Source organism: Nelumbo nucifera, chromosome 7 (assembly GCF_055504915.1).
Source record: "Nelumbo nucifera cultivar China Antique chromosome 7, China Antique-T2T, whole genome shotgun sequence".
NCBI lineage: Eukaryota > Viridiplantae > Streptophyta > Magnoliopsida > Proteales > Nelumbonaceae > Nelumbo > Nelumbo nucifera.
The window spans coordinates 6,271,478-6,297,233 of NC_142655.1; the positions used below are offsets into that span (position 1 = coordinate 6,271,478).

At 39.8% G+C, this 25,756-nt stretch overlaps 1 protein-coding gene across 8 annotated transcripts in view; it reads left to right on the plus strand.

Annotated features, from left to right (window-relative positions):
- LOC104597386 (protein SEMI-ROLLED LEAF 2-like) overlaps positions 1–25,756 on the plus strand; it is a 161,394-nt gene that overhangs the window by 54,287 nt on the left and 81,351 nt on the right. For all 8 annotated transcript variants that reach the window (XR_016078634.1, XR_016078635.1, XR_735195.3 and 5 more), the window contains exons 4-6: positions 4,007–4,122; positions 9,682–9,796; positions 9,963–10,091. Coding sequence is in view for 4 of the 8 variants with exons in the window: in XM_088891601.1 (XP_088747727.1) it covers positions 4,007–4,122; positions 9,682–9,796; positions 9,963–10,091 (360 nt within the window). In the remaining 4 variants the exon portion in view is untranslated. The remainder of the gene's footprint in view (positions 1–4,006; positions 4,123–9,681; positions 9,797–9,962; positions 10,092–25,756) is intronic.

Sequence of the window (25,756 nt, forward strand, 5' to 3'; positions counted from 1 at the left end):
TATGGGGGGATACAGATATCTTTTGCTGTTTGTTGATGACTACACTCGTTTCTCATGGGTTTATCTTATGCGCTCTTGAGATGAGGTCCCTACCCTAACTCATATTTTTCATCAGATGGTTCTGACCCAGTTTGGGGTCAAAATCAAAGCTTTCAAATCTGATAATGCTAAAGAGTACTTTGCAAAACCATTGGCTTCATATCTCCTTGATTATGGGGTTGTCCATCAGGGTACTTGTCCCTATACACCTCAGCAAAATGGGTTGTTGAGAGAAAAAATAGGCATGTATTGGAGGTGGCCAGAAGCATTATGCTGACTTCCAATGTTCCCATACGTTTCTAGGGAGAGGCTATTCACACTGTTGTGTACCTCATTAACCGAGTTCCTTCACGGGTCCTTGACATGAGAACTCCATTTAGCCTATATACCCTAATAAAGACTTGTTTACCATTCCTCTTAAGACCTTTGGATGCACCTGCTTTGTTCATATTCTTGGACCTCATTGCTCTAAATATGATCCTAAAGCTTTGAAATGTATCTTTCTTGGGTACGCACAAAATCAAAAAGGATATTGTTGTTATGAGCTTGTTTCTGGGAAACGGTTTGTTTCTATGGATGTCACATTCTTTAAGGATGTAACCTGTTATCATAGAGTTTCTTCTTAGGGGGAGAGTAGTGAAATGGGACCTCATTCATCAGAAATTCCATTACTTGTCCCAACCACTGAAGGGGAGTGTAGTGAGGAGGTTGTCAAAGATGTTGGGATTTGAGGGTGTATCACAGGCGGTGGAGGTAGGTTGATTTTGGTCATCAACAGTCCAGCCAACTCCAATTCCCTCTGCGGCTCCAGATTTAGGTACCACAGTCCCTTTATCCCTTGCTATAGATGAGATACCTTCCATGCCTCCCATTGTTGAGCCTTCCCTCCTCCTTTGGATGATCTTGATCTTCCAATTGCAGTTCATAAGGTGAAGTGCCATTGTACCTCATCTACAACGCATTGTATTTCTCAGTTTCTTTCTTATGATCACTTGTCTCCATCCTATAAGTCCTTTTTGGCATCTATTGCTGCTATTACCATTCCCAAAACAGTGTAGGAAGCCTTGTCAGCACCTGAGTGGAAGGATGCAATGAAGGTGGAGATGGATGCTCTTCTAAAAAACAGTACATGGGAGTTAGTTGATCAGCCTAAAGGGAAGAAACCAGTTGGGTGTTTATAGTGAAACATAATGCTGATATCTTTGTTGAAAGATATAAGGCCAGATTAGTTGCAAAGGGGTTTACACAGACATATGGCATAGACTATTTGGAGACTTTTGCTCTGGTAGCCAAGATGATTACTATCAGAGTTTACTATCCATTGCAGCAAATTTCTCATGGACATTATTTCAGATGGATGTCAAAAATTCCTTCCTCAATGGTGATTTGCAGGAGGAGGTGTATATGGAGTTGCTCCTGGATTCTATAATGCAGAAGTGGGGAAGAAGGTTTGCCGATTGAATAAAGCCTTATATGGACTGAAACAATTTCCCAGAGCATGGTTTGATAGATTCAGACAGGCCCTTGAAGAATTTGGATATGTATAAGCCCAGTCAGATCACACTCTTTTCATTAAGAAGATGGATTCCTCCTTGACTCTACTTGTTGTATATGTCGATGACATTGTTGTGACAGGTAGTGATACCCGTGAGATTGGCTCTCTTAAGAAATTGCTTCACCAAGAGTTTGAGGTCAAAGACCTGGGAGAGCTACGGTATTTCTTGGGAATTGAGGTAGCACAGTCCAAACATGGGATTTTTGTCTCCCAAAGGAAGTATGTTCTCAATCTTCTGAAAGAAATTGGAAAACTAGGAGTTAAACCTATTGACACACCTATTGAACAGAATCATAGGATAAGTGCAGAAGGTGGAGAGCCCCTTGAAGACAAGGTTATGTTTCAACGGTTAGTTGGGAAGCTTCTTTATTTTTGCCTCACACGACCGGACATTTCTTATGCCGTCAGTGTTGTTAGCCAGTACATGCATTCACCCAGAACCACTCACCTTCTTGCAGTTGAGAGGATCTTTGCTTATTTGAAGAGATGTCCATGTAGAGGCATACTCTTCAAGGATAATGGTCACATGAAAATAGAAATCTACACATATACTGATTGGACCGGGTGCGTTGATGACAGGAGATCCACCTCTAGGTATTGTGCCTTTATAGGAGGAAATCTTGTCTCTTGGAGAAGTAAAAAACAAAATGTTGTTGCTCGTTCCGGTGCTGAAGTTGAATACAAATCTATGGCTAATGGTGTGGCTGAAATCTTATGGTTGAGATCTCTATTTGAAGAAGTAGGTATTGCTTATGAGAAGCCCTTGATGCTGTACTGTGATAATCAAGCTGCTATTAATATTTCCCATAACCCGGTTCAACATGACAGAACTAAACATATTGAAGTGGATTGACACTTTATCGGAGAGAAAGTTGCTTCTCAAGAAGTGTCTTCCATATATTGCCTCTGACATGCTGCTTGCTGATCTCTTCACTAAGGCAGTTCCAAAGATCAAGCTGGAGACAGACTTACACAAGTTGGGAATGATTGATATCTACTCCCAACTTGAGGGGGAGTGTAGAGTTGTAGGGCAGTAATGTCTTTATTTATATTGTTGTCAGTGTCAGTTAGTTAAGTTAGTTATTTCTGTTATTATTTTACATTGCTGACATGTTATGTTAGTAGGGGCAATATTGTAAGTGTACTTTTTTAAGTTATTATATATATAACTGAGTGGGGCAATATTACTGACATGTTATGTTGCCGCCTATTCACTCTCTTCGACTTCTCTCCTCTCTCTCTCTCTCTCTCCCTATTCCATTCTCTGTTTTGAATTCTCATCTAGAGTAGAGCTGATCTCAGTCTCTACTAGACAAGTTTCTCCACGAGAGAACCACACATCAAAGTTGAGATGGGAGACATTTGTATTCCTTACATTACTTCTTCAAATCAATTGGTCAATGTTCTCACAAAAGGTGTAGGTGCCACAAGACATACTGATACTTGTAACAAGTTGGGAATGATTGACATCCATGACCCAACTTGAGGGGGAGTGTTGGTTATGTGAACATTTTCTTGTAGTTTATATGTTTTTATATGTTTTAGGGGCATTTCTATCTCTTCTCCCCTTTTATGTTCTCCCTCTTTTATATCAACGAAAGGGGCTGCCACCCACTATTCCATTGGAGCCTTTTTTCACATCTCTCTCTCTCTCTTCTTTTCTTATTCTTCCTTTTCTGTTGAGCTTTCCACTCGGAAAACAATTGTATTAATCAAAAAGGAAACTTCCTAATCAAATTCAGACTTAAAAACTTGAAATTAGCGTATTCTCAGTTTTCCACAATCAGCTTTGCATCCTTTTAGTAAAATGATCACTTTGTATAGAAAACTCCACATTTGGATTCACTTGATGCGTTGGAAAGTAGATTTGAGATCTTTCCAAAGACATATCACTTACCTTGCGTATCCCACATTATCAAGTATTAATCAGTTGTGAAGCCAGCCTAAGGTGTGAATCTGTTTATGGCTGTTTGAATTGTTAGCATCTGTTTGGGCCTCTTTCCTTCGTTTCTTTGAGCTCATGGGCTTCTTCTCTTCTCTTTTCTGCTGGTTTTGGCCCCTTCCTTTTCTTTCGATCATGGGCTTCTAAAAACCTTTTAGTAACTTGTCCTAAATTAGGACTACCCATGGGATAGAGATACTTTTGACTTTGTATTTTTTTTAATGTTGTAGTAGACCTTTGACTTTCCTATGCCATGTTCTGTCTTGTCTTTAGGAGGAGTTAAACTATATTTTTATTATTTGCAAAGATTTTGTCCGGTTGTTGAACATAAAAAGAATGTAGTTCTATTGGTGATTCTTTTTTATAATGGAAATAAAATCATTTGTATCATTCTGATCCTGCAATTCATTGACAATCTATTGTTTATTTCTCTACTGTATACTGATGGAAGTTGTGAACCTCATTTATAGATTGCAAATTCTCTTGAGCAAAGGTGTTACAAAGAATTGAGGAATGAGCAATTTCGACTAGCAAAAGTGGTCATGTGTATTTACAGGAAATTGTTAATTTCTTGCAAGGATCAAATGTGAGTTCTTTATTATCAAGGTGATTCTTTATATTTTGATATTCTCTAGAATGGGTTTAATTAAAGAAATGAGTGGTTATATTTTTTAAACGCATGATAACATTATTAGCTTTACTTTTGTTCTTTTCTATGGTAGGTGTTTTGGTTCTTTCTTCCTTCCTTATACTAGGTTTTACCTATTAAGTTATAAGGGCTGCAATGGATTTATAATTATTGGTTTATTTCTAAAGATATTTTCAACACATTCTATGTTTTTTTTTGTTGTGATATTATTGAAGCTCTCCATACTTATGAACAACTACTATCTGTAGGGTTGTTAATTGATTGGATTTGACCCAATCAAATAACAATCTGGTCAATAAACATATGGATTGAATTCGATCTGAATCCAATAATGAAAATCTTATCCAATTTAATGGGAATAAATGAATATCCATTAATATGAATCTAATGTGATTTGATTTTAAAATATTCTTAGAAATTGATATATTTTCCTTGCACACAGTTTTACTTTTTTACTTTGGTGGGACCTACCAAAATATTGCACTAAGGAAATTTTTATGTAGAGATTTTTTAAGGAGAAATTTATGCATTTAATGAAAAAGGTTTTCTCTTCCACGTTTGGAGAGACCTACACCTTTTTAGGGAAAAGTTTGTACAATTATTGAAATTTGAAAGACATGTTAACATGTTACCAAATATTGATCCTTGCAATATATGTTACCAAAATATTGCAGCTTTTTTGAGTGGTAAGCTAATGGAGGAGCAAGAAAAAAGATAGTGTTGCAGCAAGGAGTAATGCAAAGGCAGAATAGAAGGCAATTACCCATACTACATGTGGACTACTTTGGTTAAACCATTTATTTAGGAGATTGGGATACGTGTTAGAACACCTATTGGCTTATTTTGTGATAACCGGTCAACTTGCACATTGCCAACAATCCAGTTTTCCATGAAATACCAAGAATATTGAAGTAGAATGTCACTTTGTTAGGAAGAAGATTGCAAGTGGAGATATTTCTACACCATATGTGCTCAGAAAATCAGTTGGCAGATTTGTTTACAGAAGTTAAAGTCAGGTTCGGATGTGTTGTAAGATGTACTGATATATGTACTATTATGTCTTGTTATTGTGTAGGGCAATTATCTTTTCGTCTTTTATTACATCACCCTAATAAAATAACAGTAGGGTCTCTGCCAGGCCCAGTATGGTTTTCTCTCCTATTCTATTCTCTTCTTCATACAACTCTTTCTTCTTTCATCTATTTTCGCCTCAATAAACTATTTTTGTTTCAACTTTGCAACCGGAGGTCCTTGTCTTCCTTGAAGAAGAACTGTTGTTACATCCTACCGGTAATGTAACATTAGATCTCTCTTTTCTCTATTTGTTCTTGGTCGTAGCACTAAGAAACATTGTTTTGAGTGATCACAATTCAAGGATGGTAGTGTAGAAGTGCTATTCTGATCACAGTTCAGTTTGAGGTGTGTACCTGCAGTGCATGTTCATAGGCTGTGTGAGAATTAACATTCCAGAAGGTAGCCAAATATACTAAGGTGCCGCTTTCTGATGAGTAAAGATCTTGACAATTAAAGCCTCGCTTCTCATAACCTGTTAAGGAATTAGGAGTGCTTGCAGAATACTGTGCAACTCATTATAGAAGGGTGCAAGAACTTTGTGACCTGCTGTAATCTTGTAGAACTGAATAAGGTAGCATGTGATCTATAGAACCTGGGAAGTGTTGGTTTCTTGGAAAGTTTCTGAACTTTTGTCAGAATTTTTTCACTGCTGTTGGCCTCGGCATTTGAAGACTCGATGCACCAGGTGTGTCCTCTTCCTCCTCTCCTTTGTTCATTACCAGTATGGACAACATAAGTTTTCCTATCTCAATTACTCCTCTTGATGGTCTTAATTACTTAGAATGATCAAAAGGAGTTAAGCTATTCATTGGAGGGAGATGCAAATTTGAGTTACATAGATAGTGTTATTGTAGAACCTAAAAAGGTCTATAACATGCTATTTAGCCATCATTAAGGAAGAACTTCATGCGAGTAGACACTGCAAGGGAGATATGGAAAAAAGCCAAGGCCACTTATTTTGAACAGAAACACCATGCTAGAGTATACCAATTACAAGTAGAACCATCCACTTGTTAAAAAAAGGAGAGAAGAGTCTATCTGCTTATTTTTTATCCCTCACTTCTATGTGGAGGGTGGGCTTTTTCTCAATGATTTGGTTGCTCCATTGTGACCCGGGTGACCTAGGTCACAATGGTGGGAACCTCATGCACTGCGCTTACCTTTTTTGTAGATTGAAAATGTGAGGAAGATGCCAAATCCTACAAGACATTACTGTGTCAGCAAAGAGTCTATGCTTTCCTTGCCGGACCCAAATCCTTGTATGAACCAATAAGGCTCCAAATCCTAAGCTGCAAGGAATTACCTGACATATAGGATGTGTATGCTCTTATATAGTAGGTGCAAAGACAAGTTATGGTGTATTCATTGTTAGAAGTCTATACGCATTAGGAAACATGTCAGGACTTGGTTGGCTAGCTAACGAAGTTTTTCAAGAAGTTAAAAGGGAAGAAGTTCAACTCTATCAATGTTGCTTCTTAGGAGCCCTAGTCTACTGTCACTACTACAGTTACTTCCTAGGATCATTTGATAGGTTCTATACCTAGGGAGGATCTACTTAGTACCATAAAAGATAACCAGGCCGTTGCATTGGATTTGTCCTTTGTTCCTCCTGAGTTTCCTTGGAGTATTGATTCTAGGGTCTCAAACTATATGACTAGTAAGCCTAATTTATTTTCTGCCTATAGTTTTTTATCTAGATAGAGACAAAGTGAGACTAGCTGATGATTTGTTTTTCATCTTTGGTGGTCAAGGATCAGTCTCTCTCCCTATTGGTCCAAATTTGTCTCGTATATTTTTTTTTACCAATAACAGAAATTGTAATGGTACATATAAATCCCCACCATCCCTCATCCTCTTCCTTTTGCAGCCATCTAATCACCAACTCTGAGTCACCCTCAATAGAGAGCTTGTGAATATTCAAGTCCCTTGCTTTCTGTATTCCTTCCATGACAACAAGTATTTCAGCTCTTAGAGCATCACCTACCCCTATTGGACTGGAGAATAGAGCAATAATTTTTCCTTCCTCAGTTCTGAACACACCTCCAATACCAGATAGTCCTGGGTTGCCTTCACTGCTACCATCAAAATTCAACTTAATGAACCCTCTTAAAGGTGGGGACCACTGAATTCTATAAGTCACCTTAAGAGGAGCAGAATTAGCAATTTCCTTCCACTTCCTCATCAGCTCACCTGCTGGAATGTCCTTAAAAAGCTTCAAGGTCTTCACCTAATGGACCACTCTGATGGATATGGCTTCTATCATTGCCTCCCTACTCCTTTCTTTTTCCATGAATATTATTTGATTAATTTGTCTCCTATATTCATTTTCCCAAATTACCTATTAATCTTCTATCTATTAGTAGCATTACCAATCCTTTGAATTGTTGTGTAACTTTTTATCCTAATTCCTGTGTCTTTCAGGATTTGACCTTCAGGAGGATAATTGGTCGATTGCATGATGGATGGCCTATACACATAGGAAAGTGGAGTATTGTCTGATAGCATCCAAGTCTAGTGATTTTTTGAGTTTATCATCAAGTCTTTGTAATAAAGATAAATTCATCTTGTGGCAATGTCATCTTAGTCGTTTATCCTTTGAGTCCTTGAAAGTATTGTTTTTAGAGTTATTCAAGTCAATTCACGTGTCCTCTCTGCAGTGTTAAAAATGTCAATTTAGTAAGAATTGTAGAACCAGTTTTTCTCCAAATAATAAAAGATTTATGTCTCCTTTTCATATTATTCATTAGGATGTGTGAGGTCCTGCTTCTAATATTGCTAGGGGTGATTATTGATACTTTATTAACTTTATTGATGGCTACTCGTGCTATATATGGATATATCCTATTTGGTTCAGAGAGGAAGTATCTTTAAAAAAAGCGATTCAAGATTTGATTTTTATACAATTTCATGTTGAAATGCAAATATTCTAGTCTGATAATACAAAAGAATACCTTATGGGACATTTAAAGAAATTTCTTGTCTCTTGTGGTTTTATCCATCACAATTCATGCACGATACCAAAAAAAATGATGTTGTAGAAAGAAAGAATCGGCGTTTGCTTAAAGTTGCTTGTAATCTGATGCTTTATGTGCATGTTCCTAAGAGGTTTTGAGCTGATACTATGTTGACTACTGCTTATTTGATTAATCAAATGGCCTCTTGTATCTTGCAATATTAAGCCTCACGTCAACTGTTATTTTGCTAGTCTCCGTTGTGGAAAATTAGACCCTAAGGCTCCATTTGGCCATTCACTTTCAGGGAAGTTTCTTTCTTGGGTAAATGCACTTACTTTGGTAAGTGTGTCCTGGGAAATACTTACCCAAGTAAGTGCATTTACCAATGTTCTTTTATTTCCCAGGTAAATAAGAAAATGACTGTTTTATATCAATAAAAATCCATTATTAAAAGGGGCAATTTTGTCCCATCCAGGTTTGGCAACTTTCTCTCCAGGTGGGAATTTCCCACCTGGGAGATGGGTATCACTTATCCGGGTGAGTGATACCTAGGGAAAATAAATTTTCCATGGACCCCACATAAATCTGAAAAACGAACATGGGTATCTTGGTCAAGGGGAACCAAAATCCCATTTACCAACTTTCCCCCTTCTTAAAATAAAAAAAAAGAATGGGCCCTAAGTTTATTTCTTGTGTTTTTTTGGATACCTCTCTATCCAAAAAAGGTATAGGTGTTTTGACCCTATGTCCTATAATGTTTTGTTTCCATGGTTGTATTCTTTTTTGAGAGCCATTCCTTTTATGCCTCTCCTCAAGGGGAGAATGCTATATTAGAGGAGAGGCAAGTCCATCTTCCTATTGCCTATTCCAGTTTTTGTGCCTCTACAAGTCTACTCACATCATCAGAAGGATCATCATAGTTTATAAAATATGAATAGACTGGAGGCTGTGCAAACAACACCAATTGATACTTAGGAAACAAATCCACAAGTTAAATGTACCACTGTTCGTGTTGACGTTCCTTCTGATGTTAAGTCAACTAGAAAAAAGGGAACAGTAAACCAAGAAGGAAATAGGAAGAAGAAAGAGAGAAAGCACCAAGATTAACGTGATTCAGCTCAATAGCTTGCATCCATAGGGAAAATATCCACTATGAGAGTAGGAGACATTCATAAGCTCAAAAGTGTAGAGAAGAGGATGTTTCTTCCAAGAACAATTATGTGTTGTTGAAATGCTTGTTGTGTCTGGATTTCTTTTTCAGAATTGGAATTATCAAGTAGTGTCCCTTAACTGTTCTTCTATGATTTCGTCCCACCATAAATTTCTTATTGTTTTCTTATACATGTATATCACTTCTGCTGTCTATTAAAGGGAAAACCAAAAGAGAGAGAGAGAGAGAGAGAATGACAAAATTTTTACTCTATTAGATTTACAAAACTGAGTTATGATCAATAACAAACTATTGCAGGCCACTTTTTGCAAGTAGCTTACTGAGCATCATAAATACTCTGCTGGATCAAACACGGCAGTATGAAATGCGTGTTATAGGATGCCAAACACTTTTTGACTTTGTTAATAGTCAGGTAGATGTGATTAACTATTTCTCTCTTATTCAGTTGGCCTTTCTTGTTCCATACTTGGTGTATTAAACGCACGAAAGTCCTGCATTGGGGATTACTTCTTGTCAAGCTTGCAGGTTTCTTCCTATAGGAGACTTTACACTTATTTCATGTTACTGAATTGTGACAGATGGATGGTACATACATGTTCAACTTAGAAGGCTTGATTCCAAAAATCTGTCAGACAGCCCAAGAAATAGGGGATGATGAGGGAACATGCCAACTGCGTGCAGCTGGGCTGCAAGCCCTATCTTCAATGGTATGCATTGTTATTGTAATTGTAGATTTCCCATACTTGTTCATGAGTTATGTCTATCATATTATTTCATCTTTGTTGGATTATGTAATTCCCTCTCTTTTCCTTTGCTTATTTTAATTGTAAAGCCTCTCTTTTTCATCTTTGTGTGTGTGTGCATGCATGTATGTATGTACTTATGCAAAAAGATAAAAATGAAAAGCAGTTATTTATTTGCTGAAATCACCCTACTAATTTAGTATAATCATGATAGTCTGATTGCACAATTGAAGTGCTACAAGAAGCAACAAAATTAGAGAAATCAGGGTGTAGCCATGTAGGGTAAATGGTGACAGCTCTTAACAGTATGGTGTTAGGTCATTGGTGTGGAAAATGGATAAAATAGGATAGCTTTCTTTAACAGTGGACGAACAGCAGTAAACAAGAAGAAGAAGGGAAGGGAGAGAGAAGGGAGAAGGTAGAAGAGAAGAAAGAAGATTGGCGAACTCAAACTTCTGTCTGGCGGTGTCAAATTACATTAATATTTATAGGGCGACCATAATTAAAAGGAAAACGATCCTTGTGCCCCTGCTGAGATTAAAGTACAAGAACAGTAATAAAACAACTACTTTAAATAGACCAAACAGACCCTAACTAAGCAGAATAAGAGTATAAATATAAAATAAATTATTTCAACACTCCCCCTCAAGTTGGGACATAGATGTCAATCATGCCCAACTTGTCACACAAATTATTGTGCTGCACATGATGAAGGCCCTTAGTGAAGATGTCCGCAAGTTGTTCTTTTGAGCTGACATATGGAGTGCACACTTCTCCACTCACAAGTTTTTCTCTAATAAAATGCTTGTCCACTTCGATGTGTTTTGTTCTACCATGGAGGATTGGATTAGCAGCAATGTTGATAGCAGCTTTATTGTCACAATAGAGTGACATGGGGTTGTTAACTGCAAAATCCAGTTCACTTAACTGGTTTTTTATCCACATGATTTCAGCAACTCCATGAGACATAGCTCTGTATTCCGCTTCAACACTGGACCTAGTCACCACACTTTGCTTCTTACTTCTCCAAGTGACTAAGTTTTCTCTCACAAAGGTACAATACCCATTGGTAGACTTTCTGTCATTGATTGCCCCTACCTAATTAGCATGTGTATACACTTCAACCTTCAAATGCCCATATTTCTGGAATAGCAAATTGGCTCCTAGGAACGTCTTGAGGTATCTAAGGATCCTTTTTGTAGTTTGAAAGTGAGTTATCTTAGGATTATGCATGAACTGGCTAAGGACACCCACTGCATAGGCAATACCAGGCCTAGTCATAGACAAATATAAGAGTCTCCCTACAAGTGTTTGGAACTTCTTCACATCTTTCAAAGACTCCCCTTGACTGTCTTCCAGTTGATGGTTAGGTTCAATGGGTGAATCAATTGGCTTCACCCCTAACTTTCTTGTATCTTCTAATAGATCCGGTACATATTTCCTTTGGGAAATAAAGATACCCTTTTGAGAGTGGGTGACTTCAATTCCTAGGAAATAACGTAAGGTTCCTAGATCTTTCACCTCGAATTGGATGGATAAGAATTTCTTCAAGTTCTGTATTTCAGTCTTCCAATCTCCTGTGACCACTATGTCATCAACATACATAATTAAAGCTGCAATTTTTCCTTAACCTTTCTTCACAAATAGAGTATGACCTGATTGGCATTGTTTGAACTCCACCTGGTGAACGGCTAAGTGAAACTTACTAAACCAGGCCCGAGGTGATTGTTTCAACCCATATAATGTTTTTTTTAACCTGCGCACCTTTTGCTCACTACCTTTGGCACAAAAACCTGGAGGTTGAGTCATGTACACCTCCTCCTCTAAGTCACCACTCAAGAATGCATTCTTAATGTCAAGTGGTGAAGTTCCCAGACGAGATTAGCTGCTGTGAATAAACCCTAGTTGTTTCTAGGTCAAAGTAGAGAAGAAGAAAGAAGAAAGAAAAGAGAAAGAAGAAGAAGAGGAGAAAAGTATTCGGCCAGACTAGAAGAGAGGATGTACAAAAGTACCTCTCCTAGCCGACCCACTTGACTTTTATTCATGAAAACTTGAGTTACAAGAAAGACAATTTTGTCCCTCATAGAAGATGGGACACATAACTTAAACTCAGATACAATAGACATTTCACTTTCAATAAGATACACCAGAATGACCAAAATACCCCTGACTCGAGCATTCTAACACTCCCCCTCAAGCTGGAGAGTATATATCATATAGTCCCAGCTTGTTACAAATGTATTCTATTCTTCCCCGAGACAATCCTTTTGTGAAGATATCTGCCCACTAATTTCCTGAGCTCACATGAGATGTAGTTATTACCCCACTTATCACTTTCTCTCTCACAAAGTGACAACCCACCTCAATATGTTTAGTTCTTTCATGGAAGACCGGATTGGATGAGATGTGAACAGCAGCTTGGTTATCACAGTATAGTTTCATGGGTTTGTCAATTGAGAAACCCATCTCTTGTAGTAGGTTCTTCAGCCATACTAGTTCACATGTGGTATGGGCCATAGCCCTGTACTCTGCTTCCGCACTACTTCTTGCCACCACTTTTTGCTTCTTGCTCTTCCAAGTTACAAGATTGCCACCCAGGAAGGTACAATACCCTGTGGTTGACTCCTGTCTGATATAGAGCCAGCCCAATCAGCATCTGTGTACCCTACTATCTCAAGAGGTCCTCCTTTTTGGTATAACAGACCACGACCCGGAGCACCCTTTAGGTACCTAACAATTCTCAGAACAGCTTCCCAGTGAGGAACCCAGGGATGTTGCATAAACTGACTCACCACACTCACAGCAAATGATATATCTGGTCGGGTAATGGTCAGGTAGTTCAACTTTCCCACCAACCTTCTGTATCTTCCAGGATCATCAAACTCATCACCTGCATCCACACTTAACTTGGCATTGAGTTCCATAGGAGTCTCTGCTGGTTTAGCACCTAACAACCCTGTTTCTTCAAGTAGATCAAGAACATATTTCCTCTGGCATAGGTTGATCTCCTGTTTTGACCTCGCAACTTCTATTCCTAAGAAATACTTTAGCTTCCCCAAATCTTTCGTATTGAAGTGGTCCTGTAAGAATTTTTTCAGCCTGTCAATTCCATTGTTGTCACTTCTAGTTATGACAATATCATCCACATACACGACTAGCAAGATTTTTCCATCTTTCGAGTTATAGCTAAACACGGAATGATCAACCTGACACTGTTTCATCCCAAAGGCCTTCACCACTTCACTGAACCTGCCGAACCATGCACGTGGAGATTGTTTCAGTCCATAGATTGCCTTTTTGAGCCTGCACACCTTACCAGCCTCCCCCTGAGCAACAAACGCTGGTGGTCTCTCCATATACACCTCCTCAACAAGATCACCATGTAGGATGGCATTTTTGATGTCAAGTTGTAGGAGAGGCCAATCATATATAGTAGCCAATGAGATCAACACTCGAACTGAACCAATTTTAGTCACAGGAGAGAATGTCTCCATATAGTCCACACCATATAACTGAGAATAGCCCTTGGCCACTAACTATGCCTTCAATTATTCCACACTGCCATCAGGAAGATGCTTCACTGTATAGACCCATTTACACCCAACAGTGTGCTTACCAGGAGGAAGGATGGTGAGTTCCCACGTATGATTATGTTGTAGAGCAGAGAGTTCTTCTTCCATGGCTTGCCGCCACCCTGGAGAGGCAAGGGCTTTCTGTACAGTCTTGGGAATGGGAACTGAAGAGAGTAATGATATAAACTTGCAATGGGAAGCAGAAAGGTGAGCAGTGGAAACATAGTCTGAAATGGGATGAGAAGTACAAGTATGTTTACCTTTCTGCAAAACAATAGGGAGATGAAGATCTGAGGGAGAAGGAGCAGTAGCAGGATCTGTCGACGGGTGCTGAAGTGGAGGAGGAGCCGAAGCACTTCTGCGAGTATACACTTGAGTAATTGGCGGTCTCTCTGTAGTAACCGGCATATGATGTGCATCTGCAGTAGGAGTGTGAGCTATGGGAAGGGGGTCCACAACCGGAACAGGAAGAGGAACCACAGAGGGAGAAGAAGAGACCCCGGCATTGGAGAAAAAAGGAACTGATTCAAAGAAGGTGACATCCGGGCACACAAACGATTTATGAAACTTGGGGTTATAACACTTGTACCCTTTCTGAGTCCTTGAGTAGCCAAGAAAAATACACTTCGTAGCCCGAGCATCTAGCTTGTCTACTCCAGGCCCCAAGTGCTGAACAAAACAAACACAACCAAAGACTCTTGGGGTGAGAGGAAAGGGAGACAAAGTGGGGAACAACACGGAGAAAGGGGATTGACTTTCAAGGATTGACATGGGCATCCGATTTATCAAAAAACAGGATGTAAGAACAACATCACTCCAAAAGTGCTTTGGGACATGCATATTGATCATCAAGGACCGAGCAGTTTCAAGAAGATGTCTATTTTTCCGTTCAGCTACACCGTTTTGTTGTGGGGTGTAGGCACAAGAAGTTTGATGAATTATTCCATGATGTTCTAGGTATTGCTGAAATGATGAGGAGATGTATTCTTTGGCATTATCGAAGCAAAGTATTTTCATATTAACACCAAACTGAGTGCGTATTTCAGCATGAAATTTCTGAAAAATAGAGAACAATTCACTACGGTCTTTCATAAGATAGATCCATGTCATCCTTGAAAAGTCATCAACAAAGATTACAAAATACTTAAACCCATTGTATGACACCACTTTAACTGAACCCCATACATCAGAATGAACTAAAGCAAAAGGACTTGAGACACGACTATCAATTCTTGGACTAAATGAGACTCGATGATGTTTTCCCAATTGACATGACTCACAATCTAATGATGAAAGATGACTCAAGGAAGGAACTAGCAGCTTCAAAGCCTTGAGAGAGGGATGATCAAGTCTGCAGTGCCATTGGAGAGGAGTAAGAGACGAGTGAAAAGCCATTGGAGGGCCACCACCATCAAGGTAATACAAACCACCGGCTTCATGCCCTCCACCAATCTTCGTCCTCGTCTTGAGATCCTGAAACACACAAGAAGAAGGATAGAAGGTTACAGAACAATTAAGGGACTTGGTTAATCTACTAACAGACATAAGGTTAAAAGGGAACTTAGGAACATATAAAACAGATGCTAAAGACAATGAGGTGAGATCAACATCACCAACACCACAAATAGGAGATGTAGAACCATTAGTAAGTGTAACTGTCTGAGATGTGGAGGTGCGAGAAAGGGAAGAAAATACATCAGGAGTCCCAGACATATGGTCCGAGGCGTCAGAATCAATGATCCAGGGTGAGGCTTTGGAAGCTAAACAAGTCATACCTGAATGGGCAAGTGTAGTTGTGTTCTGCTGAGATGTTTGAAGGATCTGCTCATATATTGCCCGTGGTACACTCACCATTTCTTGCCCGGAAGCACAAGTGGGTGTGGAGGGGGTTGGTGCGGTTTGCTGGCTTTCAGTAATTGTGCTACTACTTTTAGATGTAACATGGTTAGCCCAAGTGTTAGGTGGACCACGCAAATCATAGCAGAAATTAACTGTGTGCCCATCTAAGCCACAATGTGTACATTTTCTCTGAGCATTACCCCTTCCTTTTCCACGGCCTCCCCCTGACTCACGGCCTCCAGTCCTGCCACTGGCCCGGTTAAACATGTGTCCACCACAGTTGCTTGGAGGGCCACTGCTGCCACCACCACTTCTACTTCCACGACTACTCCCTTTAGTCACTTCCAAACCAGATCTATCAGAGAAGGAAGAATGTTCCACTGGCTCAATGGATGTCCTCTTAAGACGAGCAAAAACTTCTTCAAGTGAGGGGAGAGCTGACCCCCCCAATATCTGTGCTCTGACAGGCTCATACTCAGCCTTCAAGCCCACAAGAAACCTAGTCACATCAAGTTGTTCACGTTGCTGCTGTTGGATCTGGACATCTGATGTGAGAGGGTGATACACATTTAGCTCATTGCGGATGTTTCTCAAACTTGCATAATACTCTTCTAAGCTTTGACTTTCTTGCTTCAAATTGAAGTACTCTTGGTATAACTGATATACCCTAGTTGTGTTGTCTTGTCCAGAGTACAACTTTTTAGCATGATCCCAGATCTCTTTGGTTGTATCTAGGAACATGAAGTTCACACTAATCTTTGGTTCCATGCTGTTCCAAAGCCATGTCATTATCTGTGCATCATCTTGTTCCCAATCACTGAACCCAGGAGAATCAGAGGAAGGTTTCTCTTCCCTCACATGTTTTACTTTCCTCTTGGCCTTCAAGAACACCTCCACAGATTTTGCCCATGGTATATAGGTCTCACCATTCAACTTGATGGATGCCATTTGAACACTTAGATAATCTGAAGAGAGCATGATGCCTGTTTTGTTGTCATTCCCAACTACAGTTGAAGCTATCTCAATTATGTCTCCTCTGAATATACACCACAATCTCACACTTGTCACAAGACTTATCTCACTTACAATACCACCAACCCACTTTCTTCAACTGCACATTACACACTACACTCTAAAGCTGAAATCATTCAGTCAACACATCAAACACTTGGACTGCACACTGCAGGACCATTTACCACCAACACACCACTACTGAAATTACTCGGTGATTTCATCGAACACTTGTTCTGCAAACTGCAGAACTGATTACACACAAGGTCTAGGGGTTCACTTTTAAGCATTTAAAAAAAAAACATAGATATGCCAGCCACCACAACACAATCAACACCACACCACTGCTGTCGTGGACATCAGCAGTCTATCACTCTTCTTTCAGCACACATGTGAGCAAGAAAACACAAAAAAACATGACTGATATGTGTATCAGTTTCACCCAGCACCACAACAACTAACTTTCGATGCACACAAAAAAAAATCAGCATTCACAATCCATTTCTGAACACTCGACAGCAGTGTCCATACCTGTATACGACTAGCCCTCTTCGTACACTGAATAGAGGGTCTAGTATACCACTTCAACGACCACCACAGCACCGGCCAGAGGCATTCTCACCTCCAGGCCCTCAAAACGACAACTCCTTTTCATCCCTTTATCGAGTCTTCAATCAGATCAGCTGTAGGATGAAGAAACCTACTGTGAAGCTGGCGGCGAACCCAGGAAGAAGACAGCAGCAAGAAAAAAAAAACGAACACCAGACCTTAATGCTCTGATACCACGTGAATAAACGCTAGTTGTTTCTAGGTCAAAGTAGAGAAGAAGAAAGAAGAAAGAAAAGAGAAAAGAGAAAGAAGAAGAAGAAGGAGAGGAGAAAAGTATTCGGCCAGACTAGAAGAGAGGATGTACAAAAGTACCTCTCCTAGCCGACCCACTTGATTTTTATTCCTGAAAACTTGAGTTACAAGAAAGACAATTTTGTCCCTCATAGAAGATGGGACACATAACTTAAATTCAGATACAATAGACATTTCACTTTCAATAAGATACACCAGAATGACCAAAATACCCCTGACTCGAGCATTCTAACAGCTGCCAATGAAAGGAGGGTCCTGATAGAATTCATCTTGGCTACTAGAGCAAAGGTCTCTACATAGTCTACTCCATATACCTGTATAAACCCTTTTTCCACCAATCTGGCTTTGTACCTTTCTATCATACCATCATCCTTATGCTTTACTGTGAACACCCACTTGCATCCCATTGGTTCCTTACCTTTAGGAAGATCCACTAATTCCCAGGAGCCATTTTTGTGCAATGCATTAACTTCTTCCTTCATTGCATTTGTCCATCCAGGTTTGGACAAAGCTTCTACCACATTCTTAGGAACAAAAACACTGTCAACGGAGGAAAAGAACAAATAACATGAAGGTGAAATATGATGACAGGACACAAAGTGAGAGATAGGATGATTAGTAGTACAAGATCTATCACCCTTTCTCTTAGCAATAGGAACATCAAGATCATCAATAGCAGGGGGATCAATATCAAGAGGTATAGGCATATTAGTGGGGACAAGTGTACTTGACTGATGATGAGGATCTGCCTCTGGAGAGTCTGGTGATGTTGGTTGCATAGTTTTAGGTTCCATGGCTCTTGAAATCTACTGGCTCTTATGGTGGCGAAGAAAGACATGAAATGGAGGAGGATCAGGAAGAGGAGGTAATTGAGCCTAAGTGTGTTTCTCCTCAACCTTATTCTCCTCCTAAGGAGAAACCAAAAAAAAAGGTTGACTCTCAAAGAAGGATACATCTATGGAGACATAGTACTTGCATGAAGCAGGGTCATAGCAACGGTAATTGAGATAAGGGGTAGCCAGGGAAAACATAGGGAATGGCATGAGAGTTGAGCTTACCACGAGTAGGGGACAAGTCATGAACAAAGCAATGGCACCCAAAGACACACATTGGAATAGGGGACAGAGGAGCCGTAGGAAACAACAGTTAATGTGGGGCCTTATACTCTAGTAACCGAGATGGTATATGGTTGATGATATATGCAACACACATAACAACATCCATCCAAAAGCGTTTCGGAAAATCGAAACATTCATATGGAGTAATAAACCACAAGCTACTTCGAGGAGATGACGGTTTTTTCTTTTAGCGACACCGTTTTTCTAGGGTGTCCTAGCATAAGAGCTCCAATGAAGAGATCCACACGAAGCAAAGAACTCTGTGAGATCACTATGGAAGTACTCCTTTGCATTGTCTGACTAGAAAATATGAATCTCAGTTTGGAATTGAGTAAAAATCATGCTTTGAAAATATCTCACAATCTTTGGAACTTCATCTCTAAATCACATAGGATAAACCCAAGTATATGTAGAGTAGTCATCAATCAAAGTAATGAAATACTTATATCCAGTCTCAGAAGATAAGAGTAACAAGGCCCCAAACATCAGAATAGACAATATGAAGCGGAAATTCAGATATTTTATTTCTTAAAGGAAAAGAACTTCTACAATGTTTGCTCAATTGACATGTCTGACACTATAGCTCACTAATTGATAAAGACTTAAATAACTTTGGAAACATAAGTTTTAATGACTTAAAAGAAAGATGACCAAGATGACTATGCCATAAGTAGGCGTGACTCTCACTAGATGAACTTAGAACTCTGTATCCACAAGACCAGCTTTATTCTCCAACACGTAGAGATCATCCACCATGCTTCCTCTATCAATTGTCTTCCCTGAGGCCAAATACCGAAACACACACAAAGAAGGATAGAAGGTAACTGAACAATTCAAGGAGTGAGTAATACTGTTAATGGAAAGTAAATTGATAGGTAAAATTTAGGAACATGCAACACACTAGAGAGGGTAAGACCGAGTGGAAGAGATATGGTTCATTGGCCAGCTATGGTGGAGAATGATCCATCATCCAGTCTCACCTTATCTCTCTCCCAGAGAGGAGGTTGTATGCCTAAAATAAAGTTGACTTACTAGTCATGTGGTTTGAGGCTCTAGAGTCAATTATCCAAGGGGAATCAGAAGTATGAGATGACACATGGAAAGTAGTGATAGTGTTACCTGATGTAGATGCAAAGGAGGTAGGAGTAAGGCCAAAATCCATTTGGCGAAGTGTCCTACCATATAATTCCAAATGATCACGAAAGGAGTTGATAATCTCTTCCTTGTGGTTAGAACTAGGGGCCTACTCTTGAGGTACCATGGGACTAGTCTCTTGAGATGCCACATTTGTTGAGTTATATATCTTCTTATTCTGTTGGGTTGGCTTCTTACTCTGATCAGATTTTGATTTCTTACTCAATTCCTGAGCCCATTTAGGCTTCCCATGGAGGTCCCAACATGTGTCTCTAGTGTGACTGGTCTTCTGATAGTGAGTGCACTAAAGTTTGTCTTTGTCATCCACTAGTCTCTTGAGATGCCACATTTGTTGAGTTGTATCTTCTTATTCTATTGGGTTGGCTTCTTACTCTGATCAGATTCTGATTTCTTACTCAATTCCTGAGCCCATTTAGGCTTCCCATGGAGGTCCCAACATGTGTCTCTAGTGTGACTAGTCTTCTGATAGTGAGTGCACTAAAGTTTGTCTTTGTCATCCACTCTCTTTTGTGAATCACCCTTCTAAAAAGAGCCTCCGACATTTGAATTTGTACCTCCTCGGACGTCTAGAGCAACCGGCTCCCCTTCTGCACAATTCATCACACTTCTTTTGCTCTCTTCAGATTGAACTAAGGCATAAACTTCCTAAATTGAAGGTAAACCTTTACTTCCCAAGATCTGTACCCTAATAGACTCATATGTAGGATTCGGCCCCAAAAGAAAAGCAAATACTTGTTGCTGGGAAACACGTGACTTGTAGGCCCTTGCATCTTCATCACACTTCCAATTCACATTTTGGTAATGATACAGTTCCTTCCGTATTGATGTCAGATCTAAGTAGTACACTGAGAGACTTCTCTCCCCTTGCTTGCATGTGGAGGATTCAGCTTGCAGTTGATATATCTTGGCATAGTGCCTCTGCTCCGAATAGGTAGATTTCGCTTGTTCCCATATTTCACAAGCTGTTTAAGCCCACATGAATGTTTTCCTTACTTGTGGCTGCATGGAAACCAAGAGCCATGACATCACTATACTATTTGCTTGGTTCCACTTGTCATATTTAGCAGTTCCAGTCTTAGGTTCTTTCACTTTACCATTAATATATCCTATTTTCCCCCTAGCAGTAATGTAGAGTTTAATTCCTTTAGACCATTCAAGGTAGTTCAGTCCATCAAAGGGAATTACAGCCATGGGAAAACTCATATCCATCCCTCCACTCATTCTGTTTTGACCTCCTAAAACCCCAGAAGTTGCAGAATTCTCAGAGGGCATGGTTAAGGACACTATTTAGTTTCAACACACAACTTAGGATCCCTCTTGACACCTAAACAAATCCTAGAAGCACTCCAAATAAGCAGTCCACGTGCACAGTTCGGTTTGGACACAAACTGAACACAGACCAGCACCAATTCTCCAAAAAAAAAAATAGGTTTAGATTGATTTCAGACTTGTACGGAATTAACAGTTCCAGCCTACCAAGCTTCCAAGAGTGTCTATGTGCATTAACCACCAGAGAGATCCTCAGAATATTGTAGTCACACCAAAACTGGGAAATAACAGGTCATCCGTGACCTACAGGCATCCCTTTCACGGGTACAGGATCGCACGATCCAAGAAAAGAGGTCTAAACCTCACAATTTTTTCTGACAGCATTCAGCAGACCAGCTTCATCGAGTTTTTTCTTGGCACACAACCAAGATAAGAGAAGAAGAAAAAGGAGAAGACTTGTATCAGTTGTAGGTCAGTTTTTCTGTTCTCAGTCTGGAGAAGACAGCAAAATGAAGGGGAAGACCTTGTTTGATTTGCTCTCAAATCCAGTAGAGTTGCTCTGATACCATCTTAACAGTGGACGAACAGCAGTAAACAAGAAGAAGAAGGGGAGGGAGAGAGAAGGGAGATGGTAGAAGAGAAGAAAGAAGATTGGCGAACTCAAACTTCTGTCTGGTGGTGCCAGATTACATTAATATTTACAGAAAAGTACGGACAGGCCCAATGCAGATTTCTGATTTCCACTGCAGAGCTATAAACATTCAAAATGTCAACAACCCACACTCTATGCACCAACACCCGCCCGTGAATTAGCATCAATTCCGAGCTGGCACCTACCCCTACAGTACTTTGAGCCTACAAATTCTGACCCTGGGCTGAACCGTCTTTCTCCCTAATATTTATAGGGCGACCAAAATTAAAAGGGAAAAGACCCTTGTGCCCCTGATGAGATTAAAGTACAAGAACAGTAATAAAAGAACTACTTTAAATAGACCAAACAGACCCTAACTAAGCAGAATAAGAATATAAATATAAAATAAACTATTTCAACAAGCTCAATTAAGGATAAGATTAGGACTTAAGGATCAGAGTTAAGAGTTTGAGAAACTGAGTTACAGTTTCAGCTTCATTAATTCTAAAAACAGAAATGGCATGATCATTCTTAGGTATTCAGGGTTGGTGGGTTACAGAAATGCAGTGAGAGAAGTGACACTATCTCTTTTGTGGGGATTACATCTTTCTGTCCTTGGTACTTGTGGGTCTCATTGTTTAGGGAAATTCAGATTGTAATAGGTTGAATGGACAGAATTATAGGACCATGGATGCTAAGTTACTGTATTGGAGCGTTGGGCTTTGAGCCTTAGTCTTTCATCCTTGGACTAGACCAGGAAGTTTAGCTCTCAAAGATGTTCTATCACCAACTGGACTCAAAAACTCTTAGTTTTTTTTTAATTTTTAAATATTTATTATCAATGACCTAATAGACTTCTAAGTTGTTAATCAGAAAATAAATAAATAACCAGATGAAAAGGTCATTGCCGAATGTTGATCCCAGCTATCTGGGGTCTTGGAAGGGGTGGACTGGATACAGTCCTAACCTTTGGCTTTTTTTGCACAAAGTGCCCGCTCTCAGACTCGAACCCTCTTTCTCATGCTTGACAGCCTGAGGTTTTACCATTACACCAAGTAATGGCCCTTAAATAAATAGTTGAAAGAGAGAATAATTCCTAAATTCTTCGCTTTGTACAATTGAATACTTGTTAAAATCCCAATTGATCTCTGTTACTCTCCACTGATATTCAATGCTTTCAAATGTGGTATCTTTCAATGGATTCATACACTACAGAGACCTGAAACCTATAAGATTCTGTTAGTTATGTTGTGCTTATATGATTTTTAATATATAAGTCGATTTTTTCTGAAAATACTCGATTTGATTTTTTTATTTTTTATTTTGGAAAAGGTGAAGTAATATTTATTGAAAAAGAAATACACACAAGAGGCTGAGATCAGTCCCTGAACAGGCTGACCGATCTATTCAGCAATTACATAAGCCATCAAGACAAAGAAAAAAGTACATCTGGCACATTACAGTTTCTAAAATCTGCCGCCACAGACAACCAAGAAATCAGCTTGCCCACTAACTTCTGAGTTAAGTCCTCCAGACTTAGAAACTTATTACTGAACACCCTTCTATTCCTCTCGGTCCAGATACACCAAATTACAGCACTCGGAATCATCTTCCATAAAGTCTTCTTTTTCTTGCTCAAGCCCACGATATGCCAGCCGCATAACAGCTCTTTTACTGACCTCGGCATCACCCAACAAACTTTCAAGGAGCTGAGGAAGTGGTTCCACAGCTGATTAGAGAACGGGCAGTGAATACACAAATGATCAGTAGATTCAGCACTGCACCCACATAAGCTGCAAGATAATTCTGAAATCTGAAATCCCCTGCTCACAAGGTTCTCCTTGGAAAGGCATTTATTAAGAGCCATAGTCCAAACCAGGAAACTGGCTTTAGTCGGACTAATGGGATTCCACACTTGCTGAACTGGGAAATCAGGAACACCCCTCCTACCAAGCACAGCAGCCAATGATTTAACTGAAAACATCCCATCTGAATTCCTCTTCCAAAAGCCACTTATCCTCCGAGCTATAATCCAACTCTTGAAACTGGAGACAGGTCAGGAGCTTCACTGCCTCATCCACCTCCCAGTCAAAGAGATTTCTTCGGAAAGAAGGAGTCCAAAGAACTGAACCACCAGAAGTACTATAGCACTCAGCAACTGAGGCCTCTTGATCTGAAGCACACTGGAATAGGAGTGGGAAGGACTCAGCAAGAGGAGCATCTGTGCACCAAGAGTCCTTCCAGAATTTGGTCCTATTACCATTACTAGCCCTGATTGAGATCCCCCTGGCCAGATCTGGAAAATGCTTCATTATCCTTTTCCACAGAGAGATACCCCAGTTAGGAGGGGGATCCCTAGTTCTCCAATTGCCCCAACTCACACCATATTTTCTGGCAATAAGAGACCTCCACCAAGCATCAGATTCTACAGCAAATCTCCAAATCCATTTACATAGGAGGGCAGAGTTAAATTGTTTCAGCTTCCTTATACCTAACCCCCCTTCAGATTTGGGGAGACAGACTTGTTCCCAGCTCACCAAGTGCACTTTTTTCTCCTCCTCCCAGCCTCTCCAAAGAAAATTCCTTTGAAGCTTTTCAATCTGATTTGCAACCTTCCTAGGAATGGAAAACAGAGATAGAAAGTGGGTAGGCAGATTGGAGAGGGTACTCTTAATCAGAGTCACCCTTCCCCCAAAAGATAGGTATTTAGCCTTCCAAGAAGCCAGCTTCCTTTCCAATCTCTCAATAACTGGGTCCCAGATGGCAGAGGAACCACCACTCACCCCAAGCGGGAGACCCAAATATTTGACTGGAAGGGATGCAATTTAGTTACTTTTTTCTCTAATGTTGGTTTAGAGTCAACTAGTCTTCTCTAAATGAAATGTTATTATTTGTGTCCTTGACTTCTAGCTTCTATGTGTTATATATGTATGTATGTAGCTTCTATGTCTAAATGAAATGTTATTATTATATGTATGTATGTATGTATGTATGCATATGTATATAATATTTTTGACAAGTGAGTATACAATCATATTAATAGCCTAGGAGGGAGAAAGTTCCCTCAGACATATGTATGCTGTCTGTACATGAATATGCAATATCCTTTACAGAAAAACTCTACCCAGTGACAAATCATTTTGGAAAATAATTGAAACCTACTGACTACAGAAACGATGAAGCTTTATCCCACAGTACTCTTTGTGGCATAGCCCACTGAACTAAAAGCCTTTTGGCATTCCCACACAAGGCCTCCACAGAGGACTTCTTATCATCGTATATCCTACTGTTATGTTCCTTCCAGAGGGTCCGGAAAACCACCAAATTGAACCAAACTCCACAGAATAAACCTCCATTGTCTAAATCCCCGAACTGGCCAGCCTGTAAATCTCGAGGTAATGCTTGTTGCCTCTCAAGCAGATGCAAGAAATGGGGACCAGAGTCTACACAATAGAATGCACTGAATGAACAGGTATCTAGATGATTCAGAGCACTCCCTACAAAGATAACAGGTGTTCTCTAGAGTAGGCCTCTTGCTATAAGATGATCAGTTGTGGGGACGTTATCAAGAGCTGCTGCCCACGTGAGAAAGATCACCTTAAATGGCATGCAAGACTTCCAGATCCAGACCCATGGACAGTCACACTAGCTAGACCTTCAAGAGCTCTATAAAAAGACTTTGCCAAGAAGAGGCCTGATCTCTTAGCCCTTATCATCTACTATCCCTTTGGATTTGAATGGGCTGGACCCATCTGATCTGCTCTAACATCTCATAAACTTCTAGATTCCCAGTCATTGATATTCCTACATAATATTGGAGACCACAAGACCCTATCCTCGGTGAGTTAATAGCATTCAGAGACCTAAACCTTTTTATTCTGAGCAAAACCCCCCCTCTTGATACTCAACCCATGGGTCCCAAGGATAGGAGCTGATGCCCAATCCAACCTTTGGCTGCCATATTTGCACCTCATGATAGTGGTCCATAACTCTTCTTTCTCCTAACCATACCTCCAAATCCATTTACTAAGTAAAGCTTGATTGAGTGGTTTTAAAACACAGATACACGCACCCCCTTCCAGTTTTGGTATGCACATTTTCTCCCAAGAAACTAGATGGATCTTCCTAACATAATTTGGCCCATCCCATAACAAGTTTCATCTCAGCCACTCT